This window comes from Mustela nigripes, chromosome 2 (genome assembly GCF_022355385.1).
Source record: "Mustela nigripes isolate SB6536 chromosome 2, MUSNIG.SB6536, whole genome shotgun sequence".
In the NCBI taxonomy this organism is placed as follows: domain Eukaryota; kingdom Metazoa; phylum Chordata; class Mammalia; order Carnivora; family Mustelidae; genus Mustela; species Mustela nigripes.
In genome coordinates this window covers 18,643,086-18,660,098 of record NC_081558.1, presented here as the reverse complement: position 1 = coordinate 18,660,098, position 17,013 = coordinate 18,643,086, and the positions used below count along the sequence as shown (strand labels likewise).

The window sequence follows — 17,013 nt, the reverse complement described above, 5'->3', positions numbered from 1 at the left end:
AGATTCCGCCAAGCACAACAGGCCTCATCATGAACATTGTATCTCCTCTGCTCCACCCTATCCTAACTTCAATAAAATACCTTGTCAAACACTTGCAGATGGATTTCCAGGTCTAATTTGCCTGTAGTTTTTTGTGACATTTGCATGCTTTGGTAAGGGAGGGTACGTATGTCAGGAGATTTTTAAAAGAAGTCATTACAGAACACCGTTGAGGTTCAGCCCAAATATCTCCTAGCCGGGTGTGTCTAGGTGGGCGCCTGAAAAGTGCCGGACTTAGGGAGCCCCTCTATCTGCCATTCTACACACTATCTGTGCTGGAGTCTTGACAGGTTTCTCCGGAGTTCGGTCCCCTGCCCCCCAGCTGTTTCCATGACAACTCCAAAGCTGTGACGTCAGAAACGCGATCGAACTCGCAGTTGCTCCCAACAACGGAAATGGGATGGTCCCAAGCTTTCCTGCTTCTGTGCTGAACACCTTCTCAGGTTCGTGCAAATCTCCCCTAAAGTCCTGCCGCCCCCACCACTTCACTTCAAGCGACCCGCACCACGAAAACGTAGGCGGAAGTGAAGCGCTCGGAAAAACCGGTTTGGGCGGCCTCTATCTTTTAAATGGCGCCGACGACCCTGTGTAGCCCGCCCCTTCCCTCCAGGATGGCTACCATTGGCTCTCCCTGGCGGCTTCGCCCTACTATTGGTCAGTGAGCTAATGCCAACGTCAGATTGGCCCCAAAGTTTTCTTTCGGTTTCCGGTGTCCCAGCCATGGCGGCTCTGGACTCGCTCTCGCTCTTCACCGGCCTTGGCCTGAGCGAGCATAAGGCCCGGGAGACGCTCAAGAACACGGCTCTGAGTGCGCAGCTGCGCGAGGCGGCGACCCAGGTGGGAGTCCCTCTGCCCTTAACCCTGGCTGCCGACTGCTTCAATGCCGGACCAGGTCCCAATCCCCATCCTCACCCCGACCCCGACCTACCTACCTGTCTAACTCGTGTTTTTCTTAACTGGGTGTGGGGCTTCTCTTCTGACCCCTTGAACCCCAGGCGCAGCAGACTCTGGGCTCCACTATTGACAAAGCTACCGGGACCCTGCTATATGGCTTGGCATCCCGACTCAGGGATCCTCGGCGTCTTTCTTTCCTTGTGAGCTACATAGCCAATAAGAAGATCCACACCGAGCTCCAGCTGAGCGGTGAGACCCCTGCCTGCCCTGCTACTTCCATCTCCATCTCCTCCCTTCAGCCAATATCCCTGTCTGCCCTTTCTGCCAAGTCCCCCAGTGGCCTTTTTCTGTGCTCCTTCTGCGTTCCTTTCTAAACCCAGGCTCTGACAATAAGGGATGGAAAGGGTTCCCCGTGGTGAAACTGACTGAGGAACGGTGTGGGTCTAAAGGAGAGCTTCTATCAGAGCAGGATTCTTTTTTTTTTTTTTTTTTTAAAGATTTTATTTATTTATTTGACAGAGAGAAAGATCACAAGTAGGCAGAGAGGCAGGCAGAGAAAGAGGGGGAAGCAGGCTCCCTGCTGAGCAGAGAGCCCTATGCGAGGCTTGATCCAGGACCCTGAGATCATGACCTGAGCCGAAGGCAGCGGCTTAACCCACTGAGCCACCCAGGCGCCCCCAGAGCAGGATTCTTTCCTGTAGTCTCAGAGCTTCTCTAGGATGGTGCAAGTCTTAACCTCACAGGAGGCCGAATTGTGATTATTGGGGTTTCATGGGGCTAGGCAGGGCCTTGTCTAACCACTTCTTGCAGCTGAGATGCCACTCATTGGTTCTCCTTTCTCAGCTGCCCTTGAGTATGTGCGAAGCCATCCCCTGGACCCCATCAACACGGAGGACTTTGAGCAGGAATGTGGTGTGGGTGTCATGGTGACCCCAGAGCAGATTGAAGAGGCTGTGAGTCTTTCCTTAGGCATCGGGTACCTCCTTAGTACTGACCCTAGAAAAGAGTGGCTCAGCTTCTCCACCCAGGAAGAGACAGGGTGAGAGTGTGGGTCCCTTAGAGCATTTTTGAAGACACTTTTCTGAATGACATGGTTTGGCTTTCTGCAGGTGGAGGCTGCCATAAATCGTCACCGGCCCCAGCTCCTGGAGGAGCGTTATCGTTTCAACATGGGACTGCTGATGGGTGAGCAGGGCCTGGGGCAGTGGACTATGTTGTTCTCTCTGGTCATACCTTCTTTTTTGGGCATAAATGAGAGAGAGGAGAGGGAGGAAAAGAGCATTTTAAAAGTGGTCCGGTTGGGCCCAGGCGCTGGTTCTTGAGGTCAGCTAGGACTTTTTCTTGTGAAAGAGAGTAGGAAGTGTCCTTCTTGGCCTTTCTGCAGCTCCTTGTGCCCATGTTTCTAGGAGAGGCTCGAGCTATGCTCAAGTGGGCAGATGGCAAAATGATCAAGCACGAAGTGGACATGCAGGTGAGCAACTCCTTGAGCTGAAGCAGGCAAAGACCCTGCCATGGACAGTGCCTAGGGTCCACTGAAAGATACGTGGGGGTGGGAGGGGGAGAGACACTCTCCCTGCTGTGGTGGATCATAGAGCCTAGTGTGGAAGAGCACCACCCTGGTGGGCAGTAAAAGAGTTGGGCCTCTGGGTCGCGCCTGTTTTCCGGTGAGTTACTTTCCTCTGAACCTTAATTTTCTCATCTTGTAAACAGAGGTGATATGGCCCTCATCTCAGATGATGGGTGAGAATCGCAAGAGGCTGATGGCTGAGGTAGTTTGTTGTCTTGATGCTGAGCCCACAGTTCCTCTCTGTAAATGGCAGTTTTTGTTACCTGTTTTGTCACCAGATTTTGGACTCTCAGGGGGGAAAGAGCATTTGGGGCCAGCAGAACCATGTGAGGAGGAGAAGTGGGATGGGCTAGGTAGGTTCTTCAAGGCAATATTGGTAGGCAGGCCAGAAAGCCCTTGGGTAGGTGGGCGGGGTCAATCAGAGGCTCCTTGAAGCAGAACACTCTTGTTTCAGCCCGAGCCCTGGTTTCTGCACAGGTTCTTCACCTTCTGGGTCCCAAAACAGAGACTGATCTGGAGAAGAAACCCAAGGTGGGGTTTCCTGGGTATGGTCCTGGCTCCCTGGGGATGAGGTGGGGTGGGGTGAGACTTCCGGCTGGGGAAGGGAGCATGTGGCCCCAGTGATCCTAAGAACTTGACCCAACTTCTGGGCTTCTCTCAGTTGTCAAAGGCTCGGCCAGAAGAGAAAGACTGGAGGACAGCAAAGGACATGATGGAGAATGGTGAGAGGCTTGAGGTCCCTGACACATTCAGCTCTCTGACTTCTAGGCTTTCTACATGATGGGTTCTTGTAGCCCAGTCTCCTCAGGCCATTAACTTCCTCATCATCCTACCTTCCACTGCCAGATTGGAATTCCTGGTGTTTCCTTTGTTCTCATTACCCAGAGACTAGCATGAGGAAACAGAGAAGTCTCGCTCTGTACCTCTTGTCTCTGGGGTTGGAGAAAGAAGAACCTGTATGGTTCTCCTCTGGTTGAAGGATTTGGGGAGTACTGAGAAGTACCTCCCTGAGCTGCACGAGGTAGCTATATTCAGAGGATCAGAGGATAAGTTTTCTTTGGTCTGTTCTTCACAGGTGAGGCTGCTGACCAGGCCCTCTCTCTGATGGAGCAGCTCCGAGGGGAGGCACTTAAGTTCCACAAACCTGGTGAGCAGGCAGGTCAAAATCCTGGGGAGGATAAGATCTTGATAGTAACTCTTAAAGCCAGGGTAGGGAGCCTTGGGCTGCAGCGCAGTCCTCAGGCTTGTTCTGGCCCTGGCAGGTGAGAACTATAAGACCCCAGGCTATGTTACCACTCCACACACCATGGACTTACTGAAGCAGCACCTGGAGATCACTGGAGGACAGGTGTGTGGAAGTACTGTTGGGCAAGTTAGTCCTGTCACTCGCCAGGGGGCCTGGGCTGCCTTCAGCCTGCTCCATCTAACCCATCACCTGGCCTCCCTAGGAAGGAGCATCTGTCCCTTGAGGGCAGTCTCAGTTCTGGCTTAATTCTGGCTTAAATGTCCTATTTCCCTCATCTCAGGTACGGACCCGGTTCCCGCCGGAACCCAATGGAATCCTACACATAGGACATGCCAAAGCCATCAACTTCAACTTCGGCTATGCCAAGGTGAGTATGTGGAAATCTGGCAGTCAGGGTGACCACTTGCTGCTCCCAAGACTTGATACCAGAAAGGTGTCCCTGCCTTTCCTGCTGCTGCTATAATGTGCCCAGAGCGGACAGAGACTGGAGGGGAATCATGTATGTGATAAAAGGCCAGGAATCCATGGGGCGCCTGGGTGGCTCAGTGGGTTAAAGCCTCTGCCTTCGGCTCGGGTCGTGATCCCAGGATCCTGGGATTGAGCCCCACATTGGGATCTCTGCTCAGCGGGGAGTCTGCTTCTTCCTCTCTCTCTGCCTGGCTCTCTGCCTACTTGTGGTCTCTGTCAAATAAATAAATAAAATCTTAAAAAAAAAAAAGGCCAGGAATCCATTGGGCTCATTGGGAAAAAGCTGAAGTTGAGGCAGTGAGTTCAACTTTGGTGAACTACCCAGTGCAACTCCTCAGGCTTAGAAAGAGGGTGTCTGGAGTTGGTATAAGGTGCTTTGTTTAAGGCATTTAGATACAGGAAGATGAGTGAAACTCCTGAAGGTGTTTTCAGTTCTGACATGGGAGAGCTCTGAGAAGGTCCAAGTTTAATGAGTTGGACTCTGGAAGCTGATGATATGAGAGCTCACAGATTCTATAACTCCTAGGCCAACAATGGGATCTGTTTTCTACGCTTTGATGACACCAACCCTGAGAAGGAGGAAGCAAAGTTCTTCACTGCCATCTACGACATGGTGGCCTGGCTGGGTATGGGCTGGGCAAGGGCTGGAAAGAAAGAACTGGTGGTCAGCGGGCCTCTCCGTGGGCTATGGCTTGTCATTGGGTGTCCCTAGCTCATTGCTCATACCAAGTCTTTTTCTGTCTCAGGTTACAGTCCTTACAAGGTTACATATGCCTCTGATTACTTTGACCAGCTGTATGCCTGGGCCGTGGAGCTCATCCATAGGTGAGGCCGGGGCTGTCACATAGAACTAGGCAGGCTTCCCAGGACATAGCCATCTTGGGCGTTCATACCTCTTCCCCCATAGGGGCCAGGCCTATGTGTGCCACCAGCGAGGAGAGGAGCTCAAAGGCCATAACTCATTGCCCTCACCCTGGAGAGACCGTCCTGTAGAGGAGTCACTGCTGCTCTTTGAGGTGGGGTTCTAGAGGGGCAGCTGGGTCTGGGTGGGTGCTGAGGAGGAGGTGCCCCTGTGCTGAGAGGCAGTCTGAGCCCTTGGTCCTATCAGGCAATGCGCAAGGGCAAGTTTGCGGAGGGTGAGGCCACGCTGCGGATGAAGTTGGTGATGGAGGATGGCAAGATGGACCCTGTGGCCTATCGAGTCAAGTATACACCACACCATCGCACGGGGGACACCTGGTGGGTGTGAACATGGGGTGGGGCTATGGGATTGTAGAGTGGGGTGGGGGGGCCATGGGTAGGGCAGAGTGGGGCTGGATGGTGGGGCCCATTGCCTATGCCCTGCAGGTGCATCTATCCCACCTATGACTACACACACTGCCTCTGTGACTCCATCGAGCACATCACCCACTCACTCTGCACCAAGGAATTCCAGGCCCGGTGAGGGAGCTGGGCCTATGGGGTGGCAAGGGCCAGTGGGATTCCAGCAGCCCTTCCTGTGGTGTCTCTCTGGTCTGATGTGGCCAGACCTGACTCTACTCTCCCACCCCAGACGCTCTTCCTACTTCTGGCTGTGCAATGCTTTGGATGTCTATTGCCCTGTTCAGTGGGAGTATGGCCGTCTCAACCTTCACTATGCTGTTGTGTCCAAGAGGAAGATTCTCCAGCTTGTGGCAGCTGGTGCTGTGCGGTAGGATGATTATCTATCTCACTGAAGTTTGGAAGTAACTAGTGGCATATACTGCCAGTATCTCACCACCTCCTTGCCTGCAGGGACTGGGATGACCCACGGCTCTTCACACTCACAGCCTTACGACGGAGGGGCTTTCCACCTGAGGCCATCAACAACTTTTGTGCTCGGGTATAGCCCAGTGGCCTGGGAGGGCAGGTGGGGGCTGAGCAGTGCAGTTTGTGGTTGTGGCTGTGAGTGATGCTGATCTTCCTGCTAGGTGGGGGTGACAGTGGCACAGACCACAATGGAACCCCATCTGCTAGAGGCCTGCGTGCGTGATGTGCTGAATGACACAGCCCCCCGGGCCATGGCTGTGCTGGAGCCATTACAGGTCATCATCACCAACTTTCCTGCTACCAAGGTAGGTGTGCCTCTCTGTGTATGTGTTGGGGGAGGGGTGCACCTGGGTCTGGACATGGGGGTCCCAGTGCCTAGTGTGACTCACACCCATCTCCTGCTATAGTCCTTAGAAATCCAGGTTCCCAACTTTCCAGCTGATGAGACCAAGGGCTTCCATCAGGTTCCCTTTGGACCCATGGTCTTCATTGAAAGGACTGACTTCAAAGAAGTAAGTAGGGGGTGTGAAGGGTCCTGTTTGCTGTTGAGCCCAGTCCTGAGATCCCTTCATCTCCTTTTGTCAGTCCACCTACTTCCTACTTCAGATGAACCAGCCCCTGCCAGACATTGGGGTGGGGGGAGAAGCCTCTTGTACCTTTTGACTTGTGCAGTCTCCTGTGTCCACACTACTTCCTACCTCTAGGAGCCAGAGCCAGGCTATAAGCGCCTGGCATGGGGCCAGCCTGTGGGCCTAAGGCATACAGGCTACATCATTGAGCTGCAGAATGTTGTCAAGGTGAGAGCAGTCAGTGCCTGCTGTGGGGAGGATCTGGGTGCATGCAGTTGTCCCTGGGTCTAATTGTAGGCTCCTTGACTTCCAGGGCCCCAGTGGCTGTGTAGAGAGCCTGGAGGTGACCTGTAGACGGGCGGATACTGGAGAAAAGCCCAAGGCCTTTATTCACTGGGTGTCCCAGCCTCTGACTTGTGAGATTCGCCTTTATGAGAGATTGTGAGTGAACAGAGCTGGGGTGTAGACAGATACAAGATGGGCACAAGATGGGCCTTGCCTGCTATGGCTACCTAGCTGGGGTCTTGACGTTCCTTCTGGCTACAGATTTCAGCACAAGAACCCTGAGGATCCTGCTGAGGTGCCTGGTGGATTCTTAAGTGACCTGAACCCGGTAGGCTCATGGGGTTATAAGGTGAGGGTGGTGGGTCTCTCTGGCTGGACAGCCCCTGAGTTTCCTGCCCACAGGCATCGCTACAAGTGGTGGAGTCAGCGTTAGTGGACTGCTCTGTGGCCCTGGCAAAGCCCTTTGACAAGTTCCAGTTTGAGCGGCTTGGCTACTTCTCTGTGGATCCAGACAGTGGCCAGGGACAGGTACACGAGTTTACCTGCCTGCCCTTTGTACAACAGTGACAATGGTGGCTACCATTTACTGTGCTAAGTGCTCTGCCAACATTCCCTTAGTTAATCCTTACCACTTGAGATGGGGTTCATGTTTTACTGATGAGGAAACAGGTTCAGAGGTCCATACACAAAATTTTGTATGGCCCCTGCTTTTCTTACTCCTCAAGGGTGTAGGGGTCAGGCATAGTGGTTGTTATAATCCTTATAAAATGGAGGCCCAAAGTCATCCAGTTCTCTACCCAAAGTCATAGTTATTGAGAACCCAAATGTCCTGACCCTCAGCTCCCCTGGGAGGAGGTAAGGGTAGGGTCTGGTGAGGTCTGGGCTTCCTAGCCTGGTTCTGGCTTGGTTGTCATTCTTCCCCCTCTGCCATCCAGCTTGTCTTCAACCGGACTGTCACACTGAAGGAGGACCCAGGAAAGGTGTGAGCTGTAAGGAAGCCCCGTGGACCTACCTCATGCTTCTGGAGGCCAACGGTACCCAGACTCCATGTCAATAAAGAACAGCTAAATCCCCTGGAGTCTGTGTGTTGTCTGTCTGCACTTCCAGCTCCTGAGGACCTCAGATACTTTGCTGGGGGTAGGGAGGAGGTGCACTGCACATACCTTTGAAACCACTGATACACTTCTAGGGCAGGGATCTGGGCCTGATTCGAAATCCTGTGCACCTGGCATGAGGGGCTAGCAGGCTCTGGGTGCTGTCCCACTGTTTGGAAACTTGTGCCAGAGGGATCTGAAGGGTTTGTGTCTGCTTGTGTGCCCAGACAGATGAAAACACCTGGTTCTCAGTCTAATCATTTAGCAAATAATTATTGAGTGCCATCTATGTGGCAGGTAAAATGAGAAGAGGAAGACTTGTGAGGTGGCCGCCTAAGTTGACAGACTAGTTGGGCAGACAGAGGGTGACCAGCTACGTGCAAGAGAGGTCTCCCTGGGGTCTGTACAAGGATGGAGGAAGTTCCTGACCAATCCTGTGCCTCAAAGTACACTCAGGAGGTAACTCCTTAGGGAACCCCTATAGACCAAGGAGTTGTTTGCCAGGCAGGAGGAACAAGTGCAAAGGCCCTGAGGCCCTTTTTTTAAAAAGTCTATAACCCTCGGGGGCAGTGTGGGCTACTAGTGAGGTCTACGTGTGCCTGCAGCTTTAACACCCTCCACATTTTCCCTGTATACAAACACCAGGCTACCAGAGGCCCGCTTTAAGGTGGACTGGGTTGCTGAAGGCTGGATTAGGAAGGGAGCGGATTGAGGAGGGGGTTCCTAACTGTTAAGGACTCCTGCACGAAAGTGACTCTGGGCTTCCCAGGTGGGACGATGGTACGGGGGCGCAGAGCCTAGGTTAAGGGGCTGCGGGGGCTACCTTAAGCAAGAGACGGGGCCCCGCCCCAAGTGGGGCTGCGCGATTGAAGGAGGCCCAGACATGCTGCAGAAGGTGGGTCTAGAGAGCAAGCTTGACACCCAAACTTCCCAGGCTCCTACTCCAGGCAGGTATGCGGCCCAGGCCCCGCCCAGCATGGAGGGGCGTCCGAGGGCGGGCCGCTCCGCCCTACACTCCTGGCTCTACTCGCCGTTTCTGCATCCCGAGGCCCGGCCTCTCGCCACGGCACAAGCGTTCCCTTTAAGTCTGGCCAGGAGGCAGTCTCAACTCTCGCGGGATTCGACGCTTCGGTTATCGCGAGAGGGGCATTCGGCACCCATTGGCTGTGAGGGTTGAATGTAAGATGGCGCCCAGGGAGCTGTGAGGGGAAAATCCTGTCGGTCTTGGAGCGGCGACGGCGGAACCGGGGCCCCGAGCGGTGCGGCGGGGCCGGCGGGTAGAGCGGCGGCAGCGGCGGTGGCGGCGACGACGACGTCGCCGGGTGAGGGCTGCAGCTGGGGCAGAGATGTGGCGAACCTGTGGGCCTGAGACAGCGGGCCCACCCCACACAACGGCGGGCGGGGGCGGGCGGGCCGCTGCCGCTGGGCCCAGGAGACCTCGGGGCGGCTCCGGAGAGGAGAATGTCCCTGGGCTCGCGCGCCCCTGCCCCTTGTGGAGTGGGAAGCGGCAGGTCGGGGACTCGGGTGGGTGCGGCGCGCGAACGCGCACTGGTGCTCGCGCGCGGCCGGGCCTGTTTATACGCGGGCGCGCGCGCGCTGTGCGGCCCTCCTGGCGCGCGTGGCCGCCGACGTGCGCGTTCCCGGTTTGGGTATCTCTGCTCCTGGTGCTGCGGCCCTTGGGTTAGAGCGGGTTCGGTGGCGCGCGCCCGCCCGCGACCCCCGCTTTCGGGGCGCGCGCCCTGCTGTTGGGTGGCGACGCTGCCGCCGCGAGGACGCGCAGGACACCTCTGCTCCGTGGAGCGGCGGCGAGCTGGCGGGAGGCTCGCAGTGTGAGGAAGGTTGTGGGTTGGGCCCTTCCTGCTCTGGTGACGTCCCCGGACCGCCGTGGCCTAGGCCTGGGGAGAAACCGACCGGCTTTACCGTCTGACTTGAGGATCCGCTCTTCCGCGAGGCGGGCGAGATTGCTCGTTCTTCTTGAAGAATGCAGTGACTTGAGGCTAATGTGTGGGGAGGGTGCTGCCCTGTTTCTGAAACTGAGCTATGTAGGTCTGTGAGGGCAGCGAGCCCCCTCGAGTTTCTTCACCTTGTTCTTGTGCTTTGTGCTGGAGAGGGAAGGTTAATCCTGGAAGGCTCTTCAGCGGTACCTGCTTTCTTGTCATTGCAAAGTAATTCTTCCATAAGCGCAATTCCTACGCGTCACCTCTGTGCGCTCCGGAAGGGGATCCTTTTCTGTGGTCTTGAAATGACCGGAGCTTTAAAATTCCACTTGAGATCCTTAAATGCAGCCTTTTCTTCTGTGTGGGTGGGAGGGGCTTGTTTGTATTCTGTTAGACTAAGGAAGGCCCGCTATCTCTCAGCCAAAAAGTTGACCAGAACAAAATTAAACAACCTGAGAAACCTGTGCTCTGCCTTCTTTTATAATTACAAAATTCCCCAACAGAAATTTCTAAAATCTGTTCATATATCACTGCAGAAGTCACTTTTGATGTAGAATTTCAATCCTTTTCGGCTTTTTTGTTGTTGTTATGGTACTAGGGGAGTTCTAGGTTTGTCCTAGAGAAATAACACACTTAACACACTTAACACACTTGTCTTTTTTCTAAGACAAGACATCTGTTTTACAGTCTTGCTTAATTAAGTTGAAAGAAAAAGAAGCTAAGAGGAAGTAAAATTAGCTACCAAACAATAATGATGGGGGTAATTCTTTTAACATACTGTATTTTAAGAACAAAGTTAAAATTTAAAAAGAGGCTGAGGATGGAAAGGACTTCTTTGTTCTATCTTCTTCAGAATGTTACAAGTCTTAAGAACTCAGGACAAGCAGCAGAAATACATGCAACATGGTGACTGGTGAGTTAAAATCATTCATACGCTGAAAATATGTGTGCAGTCTTTTTCCTAGTAGTATTGAAACATTACAAATCCTGCCAATTACTCTGAGTGCTGTCTGACAGAAACTACTAAGTGCTGGGAAATTGAAGATGTGGGAGAACTGCATCTTTGAATCCAGCCACAGTTTGCTGCTTGAACACTTTTCTTCCCTTGAAATGTAAGTCAATGCAACTTTCAGGTTTTAGCATGAGGGCGCACAGCTTTTCTAAGGACCTTAAATGGTGCAAAGAAAAGTAGTAAAGTTTGAGATAGACTTAAAATTTTGATATACCTTTTAGGCCTGCCTGTTCCAGGATATCTTTGTTTTTAACTATTAAGTTTGAGATCTGCCATTTAAATTGGTGTTTGTAGATAATATTTTTGTAAGCTCATTAGCTTAGATTTCTCTATTAGAGGATCTGCTACTTTCAGCCCTTTGTGATGAATAGTTTGTATACCTTTTCATAAACCTTTGCTGTACACATCCCCTTTCCAGTTTATGTTGTTGCCATTTCAAATAGATCAAATAGGGATTCAGATTTCTTAAAATTTTAATTGCTCCCAAAAGGTAATCAAAGTCAGGGGCTCCAGGTATGACTGTCTTGCATTATGACAGCTTCAGAATCAGGAATCTTTACCTTAAAGCTTGCATGCTGTCTTTTAATCAGTTGTGGTTTGAACTCTATGTGTCATGCTTCTTGCTTGTCTACTTTTGAAATGGCCATTCTTTGTCTGTAATGGTCTTTTATTTCTCCATCTCAGAATAAGGTGTTATATGAGCACCTATTCTTTTCTGTTACTTTGTACTTAGTTGCCCTGCATTTTGTTCCAGATGTTTTAAGTCCTCTCCAGGATTGTGATTTCTGATTGTGGCTGCATGAACAAGTGATAGATTAACCTCTTGCTTTGCTGAAAAGGGGGAAAGAATGAGCCTTTGGTGTCACACTTGAGGCTAGAGCAAAATTTTAGGTAGAGCTGTTGGCTGTCAGAAAGCTTTTTTTTTTTTTTTTTTTTTTTTTGAAATACCTGTAAATTCAAGTGACCTGTATAAAATTTAATGAAAAATTATAAAATGAACCACTGGTTTACAACCTCTTGAAGAAGTTTAACAATGCCAGCACCCCTGCACCCTTCCTGGGTCCATTCCTAGTCATAGCTTCTCAACTGCTAGAGATAATTATCATTCTGACTTCTGTGACAATCATGTTCTTTTTCTTTTCACTTTTATCACCTTCATATCCCTCAACAACATAGTTTTGTTTGCTTTTGAGTTTTATGTACATGGAATCATACTGTATTTTATGTCTTCTTTAAGCATTGCTAAATTCATCCCCATTGTGTGTGACTGTAGTTCCTTCATTCCAGTTTCTTTATAGTATTCAACTATATGACTGTACCATAATTTACTCATCCCTTTTGTTACTGCTTGACATCTAGATTCCTTCCAGTTTGGGGCTGTTACTAACAATACTACTTTGAACATTCTTGTATAATTACCTTTCTGTATATGTGTGTGATGCACACCTGGGGATAGAATTTGACTTTACTAGTTGATACAAATGGTTGTGCCAGTTTACAGTTCATCAGTCTTTGGTGGGAATGTGAATTTAAGTTCCTGGTTGAAAGTGTGTTGTCCAAAAATAGAAATATGGCAAAAATGCTCCTAAATCAGGCATTCCTCTGGTAAAGGTGTGTGGCAGATAAATGACCCAGTGGGATAATACTTATCCCAAACCATGTGTAGATTTAGTATCCTTAAGAATAGAAGTGTATCTCCCAATTTGCTTCTTTGAAATGATTCTTGTCTAAGGCCATACCACCCTGAACGCGCCCGATCTCGTCTGAAATGATTCTTTATGTTAATTAGGACAGATGTGACTGCAGCTCCTTAAAATAGAAGTTGATTTCTTTTTTAATGTGAATGTGTTCTTCAAATTAGACTTAAACAGAGCTGTAAGGAGCCATCTACAAATAGTAGATGTGAACTGTGAGAGGGGCCCAATAACATGACTGGGTAAACAGGAAGAGGCAGGACTCTGAGACAGCTCAGAGTTTCTTCTCTTAGTCCATTTTATATTCAAGACCTGCTTTGTGGAACTGCATGGGAAACTGGGAAGAGGTATCAGAAATTTGAGGAGACCCAAGATAGGATGATTCTGGTGAGTATTTAAGTCTTCCTTTAGTACCTAAATAGAAAAAAGAAAGAAATTGGCAAAGAGACCTATGAAAATGTAATAGATTATTCCTTTAGAATAACCTTTGTCCATCATACCTTCTTGTAAAGGTATGATAAAGTAATGATAACTTCATACATTGAGGGCCTAAATCTGTCAGACACTGTGCTAAGCTCCAGTAGAAGATACTGGGGAAATAACTAGTGATTGATAGGTGTGTATATAAGTGAAAATTTTCTAGGTCTGTTGGTTTGGGGTTTTTTGTTTATTGTTTTGCAAAGCAGCTATGCTTAAGAGTATTCAGAAGCAAATGCTTGTTTACAGACTGCTACCCCAATGAGCCCCAAAGTGTTTTCCATACTCTTTGCTTTTTGACTCCCAGAAATTGGGAGTATTCAACTATCCCTCCAGCTTCATGTTTTTCTGAAGTATCTTAATTAATCAATTAATTTACTGTTGCTCACCAAGTCTTTGACCTGGAGCTAATTAAGAATCTTGCTTCTTTGGGGGGGTTGTGGAGAGTTTTTCCATTTCTCCATTACCAGGGTTCACCCTTGTGCAGCCTTGTGAGCAGCATCTTGAAGAAGTTAACAGTCTTCATTATTATGCAAGCTCTGATACTTGATGATTTTGTCTTTAAATAAGAGTTTTAGGTTTTGAGGGAAAAATCATGCTACGATCAGCCAGAATTGTTTGTGTGTTACTGTGGTGTAATCGGTGTGTGAAAAGATTAATTTTTAATTATCTTTTTTATTTAATACAAATTGTGGAAAATATAAAAGAGTATTACACAGGAAGAAATTTAAGTCCTCTGAATCTACCACCAAGGCAGAACTACTGTTAGCAGGTTTTTTGCATTTTTTCCTTAGTTATATAAACAATATTGGGATATATAAATACAATTTTATCAGTTCGCTTTTCACACATAATTTATTTCTTTGTTAAATTTAAATAAACTATTTAGAGGACAAGGAATCTTCCAGATATTAACATCTTTTTTTTTTTTGGGGGGGGGGCTACTGTGTTAGTAGATCTGTAGAACACTCAATAAATGCTTAGGAGTGGACTTTCTTTATATGAATTTGGTATATGATAACAGTGGCATTTCAAGTCAGTGAACAAAGGAATTTCAGTAAATGGTACTGGGACAAGTTGTTTGCTCTTTGGAAAAAATAAAATTAGACTTTTACCTCACATTATACAAAATAAATTTTAAATGGATCAAAGCATTGTATTAAAAAATTGTTAAGTTAAAAACTTAACTGTTAAGTTAAAAAACTCTAGGTGAATAATGACCTGATTTTATAGTAGGGAGGGCTTTTTCTGATCACAAAAACAAAGGAGGAAACCGTGGTCACCACTATTGAGAATTTGCTTAATTTTTCCTCAGTGTTTTTTTTACTCACTGACTAGTCTAAAATATTTGAATACATTTCTGAAGCCTTCCCTTCGCCCACCCCCTTCTGAGCAGCACTTTGGTGTCAGGTCAGATGCTGACTTAGTGTGCTTTCGTTATTGGGATGTGTCAGTCTGGTAGATACTGCCAAGTGAGCAGGTTAAAAAGACAAGCCATGTGTGTTTTAGTCTGTATAAATGGACAGATTGGAATGTTCTTTCAAATTGGCCTTTTTCATTAAATTTTTAAGTTCTCCAAGGGGTGCCTGGCTGGCTCAGTCAGTAAATTATGTAGTTATTGATCCATGGGTTGTGAGTTTGAGCCCCACATTAGGTGTAGGGATTTCTTAAAAATAAAATCTTTTTTTTTTTTTTTTAAGATTTTATTTATTTATTTATTTGACAGAGACGGAGAGAGAGAGAGAAAGAGAGAGATCACAAGCTGGCAGAGAGGTGAGGAAGCAGAGCCCGATGTGGGGCTTGATCCCAGGATCTTGGGATCATGACCTGAGCTGAAGGTAGAAGCTTAACCCACTGAGCCACCCAGATGCCCCTTAAAAATAAAATCTTAAAAAACTTTTTAAGTTCTCCATTGAATTCATTGTTGGTTAATATTTTTAGCTTCCTCTGAGTCATTGGTTCTCAGAGGATTTTGTGGACTTGTACAGACAGAATCAGTGAAGAACCTCCTAGGGGCCTAGTGAAAGAAAAAAACAATGGGAATCGGGAAGCCCTGGCTTCTGCTTGAAGCTCCACTGACTATCATTGTCAGCTCTAAACTTGGAGCACAGCAAAGTGTTTTTATATTTTGTAGTCTAAACTGTTTAAAATACAAAAGGTTGTTTTTTTTTTTTTTTAAGATTTTATTTATTTATTTGACAGAAAGAGATCACAAGTAGGCAGAGAGGAAGGCAGAGAGAGAGGAGGAAGCAGGCTCCCCGCTGAGCAGAGAGCCCGATGCGGGACTCAATCCCAAGACCCTGAGATCATGACCCGAGCCGAAGGCAGCGGCTTAATCCACTGAACCACCCAGGCGCCCCAAAAGGTGTTTTTTATCATAGAATGTTTCATGTATTTTCACAAGGATACAGAATATGAATAGGATATCCGTTGAGGAGCCTTTATCAACATTTACTAAGTTTTATAGCACTTTTCCTACTTCAGGATGTTGGTGTTTTGTTTTGTTTTTTAAAGGTTTTATTTATTTATGACAGAGATACCTAGATATAGATACCTAGAGAGGGAACACAGGCACGGGGGAGCCGGAGAGGGAGAAGCAGACTCCCCATTGAGCAGGGAGTTCCATGCGGGGCTCAATCCCAGGACATTGGGATCATGACCTGAGCTGAAGGAAGACACTTAATGACTGAGCCATCCAGGTGCCCCTGTTTTGTTTTGTTTTAATGAAATCTTGAATGAACTTTGAGACTTTATAGCAGATGCATTTCTAAGCTTTTATTCCATTCTTTCTTTTTAAATTTTAATTTAATTAATTTATTGAGTGGGCTCCACGCCCAGTGTGGGGTCCAACACCAGGCTGAACTCACGACCCTGAGATCATGACCTGAGCTGAGATCAAGAGTTGGACACTTGGGGCGCCTGGGTGGCTCAGTGGGTTAAGTGTCTGTATCTTCAGCTCAGGGTCCTGGGACCGAGCCCATCATCAGGCTCTCTGCACCTGGCGGGGAGCCTTCTTGCCCCTCTCTCTTGCCTGCCTCTCTGCCTACTTGTGATTTCTGTCAAATAAATGGGTGAAATCTTTAAAAAAAAAAAAAAAAGAGTTGAACACTTAACTGACTGAACCAACCAGGTACTCCTTATTCCATTCTTTCTGAGAACTGAATATCCATCTTATTTTTGCTTTTTGGAATAAATTTATAGTCGGACTAGGGTTTCTTGTAATGATTTATCTTAACATGGTATTCTAGAAATACAGGATTTGCTTGGAGCAGAATGGAACCTTGATTGGAACCTTGATTTAAAAAAAAAATAATGTCCTAAGTTTAATTCGGTATGAAATGCTGTACTCTAAAAGTAAGCTATTTATTTATTAGAATTATACTCCCTTCACTAAATGCTTGTCAAAAATAGAGGACACCAGACTTTAATTTCCCTGTCTTATATAATGGGAAGTCTGGAGATACTCTGAAATTAATAAGCCTACAAATACAGATTTAAAGCTATGAAATTGATCATGGCAAAAATAAAAATGTGATTGGCAGGGGTTAGTGAGAGGAAGATGATTTAAATGCCTTAAACTTACCTTTCCTGAAGGACAGATCAGTGTTTAAAATTGGTAGATCAAGAAAGCATACTTACATATTATTTTGTGTTTTTTTTTTTAAGGCAGTTAACATGTTTGTTAGTTTGACTGTGGTGATTATTTCTTAATGCATGATTATATCAACTTACAAATTGTACCCCTTAAATATATACAATTAAAAAACAGTTGCTTTGCATTAAATGACATTAAAAGACAGATGAATGCACATATATTTGATATAGTGTCCTTTTATAAGATACACAAAGAGCTTTTACAAATCAAGTAGCAAAATGCAGAAAACTTTATAAATTGGTAAAAGACTTAGAATGATGTTTTAAAGAACAAGATTTCAGAATTATC

At 47.7% G+C, this 17,013-nt stretch overlaps 2 protein-coding genes across 3 annotated transcripts in view; both read left to right on the top strand.

Annotated features, from left to right (window-relative positions):
- The first annotated feature begins 463 nt into the window (after positions 1-463).
- QARS1 (glutaminyl-tRNA synthetase 1) lies at positions 464-7,934 on the top strand. The gene is made up of 25 exons (XM_059389685.1): positions 464-482; positions 758-876; positions 1,035-1,182; positions 1,777-1,886; positions 2,043-2,118; positions 2,340-2,404; positions 2,978-3,031; positions 3,162-3,222; positions 3,576-3,647; positions 3,763-3,848; positions 4,027-4,113; positions 4,741-4,840; positions 4,961-5,039; positions 5,122-5,230; positions 5,323-5,453; positions 5,562-5,654; positions 5,767-5,904; positions 5,988-6,075; positions 6,164-6,307; positions 6,410-6,514; positions 6,707-6,799; positions 6,885-7,012; positions 7,118-7,184; positions 7,259-7,384; positions 7,792-7,934. The coding sequence occupies exons 2-25, from the start codon at positions 760-762 to the stop codon at positions 7,840-7,842; spliced, it is 2,328 nt and encodes a 775-aa protein (XP_059245668.1). The 5' UTR covers positions 464-482; positions 758-759; the 3' UTR covers positions 7,843-7,934.
- Positions 7,935-9,104: 1,170 nt separating this feature from the next.
- QRICH1 (glutamine rich 1) overlaps positions 9,105-17,013 on the top strand; it is a 53,493-nt gene continuing 45,584 nt past the window's right edge. Inside the window, exon 1 of one of the 2 annotated variants that reach the window (XM_059389675.1) lies at positions 9,105-9,272. The gene's annotated coding sequence lies outside the window, so the exon portion shown is untranslated. Of the gene's footprint in view, positions 9,273-10,734; positions 10,801-17,013 lie in introns of those variants that run through there. The other variant, XM_059389676.1, reaches the window with a different exon arrangement.

Excerpts from the sequence above, each read along its gene's own strand:
- QARS1 (XM_059389685.1), top strand. The coding sequence starts at position 760 with ATGGCGGCTCTGGACTCGCTCTCGCTCTTCACCGGCCTTGGCCTGAGC. Across the intron at positions 1,887-2,042 it reads CAGAGCAGATTGAAGAGGCT|GTGGAGGCTGCCATAAATCG; the intron begins GTGAGTCTTTCC and ends GGCTTTCTGCAG. Across the intron at positions 7,385-7,791 it reads CAGACAGTGGCCAGGGACAG|CTTGTCTTCAACCGGACTGT; the intron begins GTACACGAGTTT and ends TCTGCCATCCAG.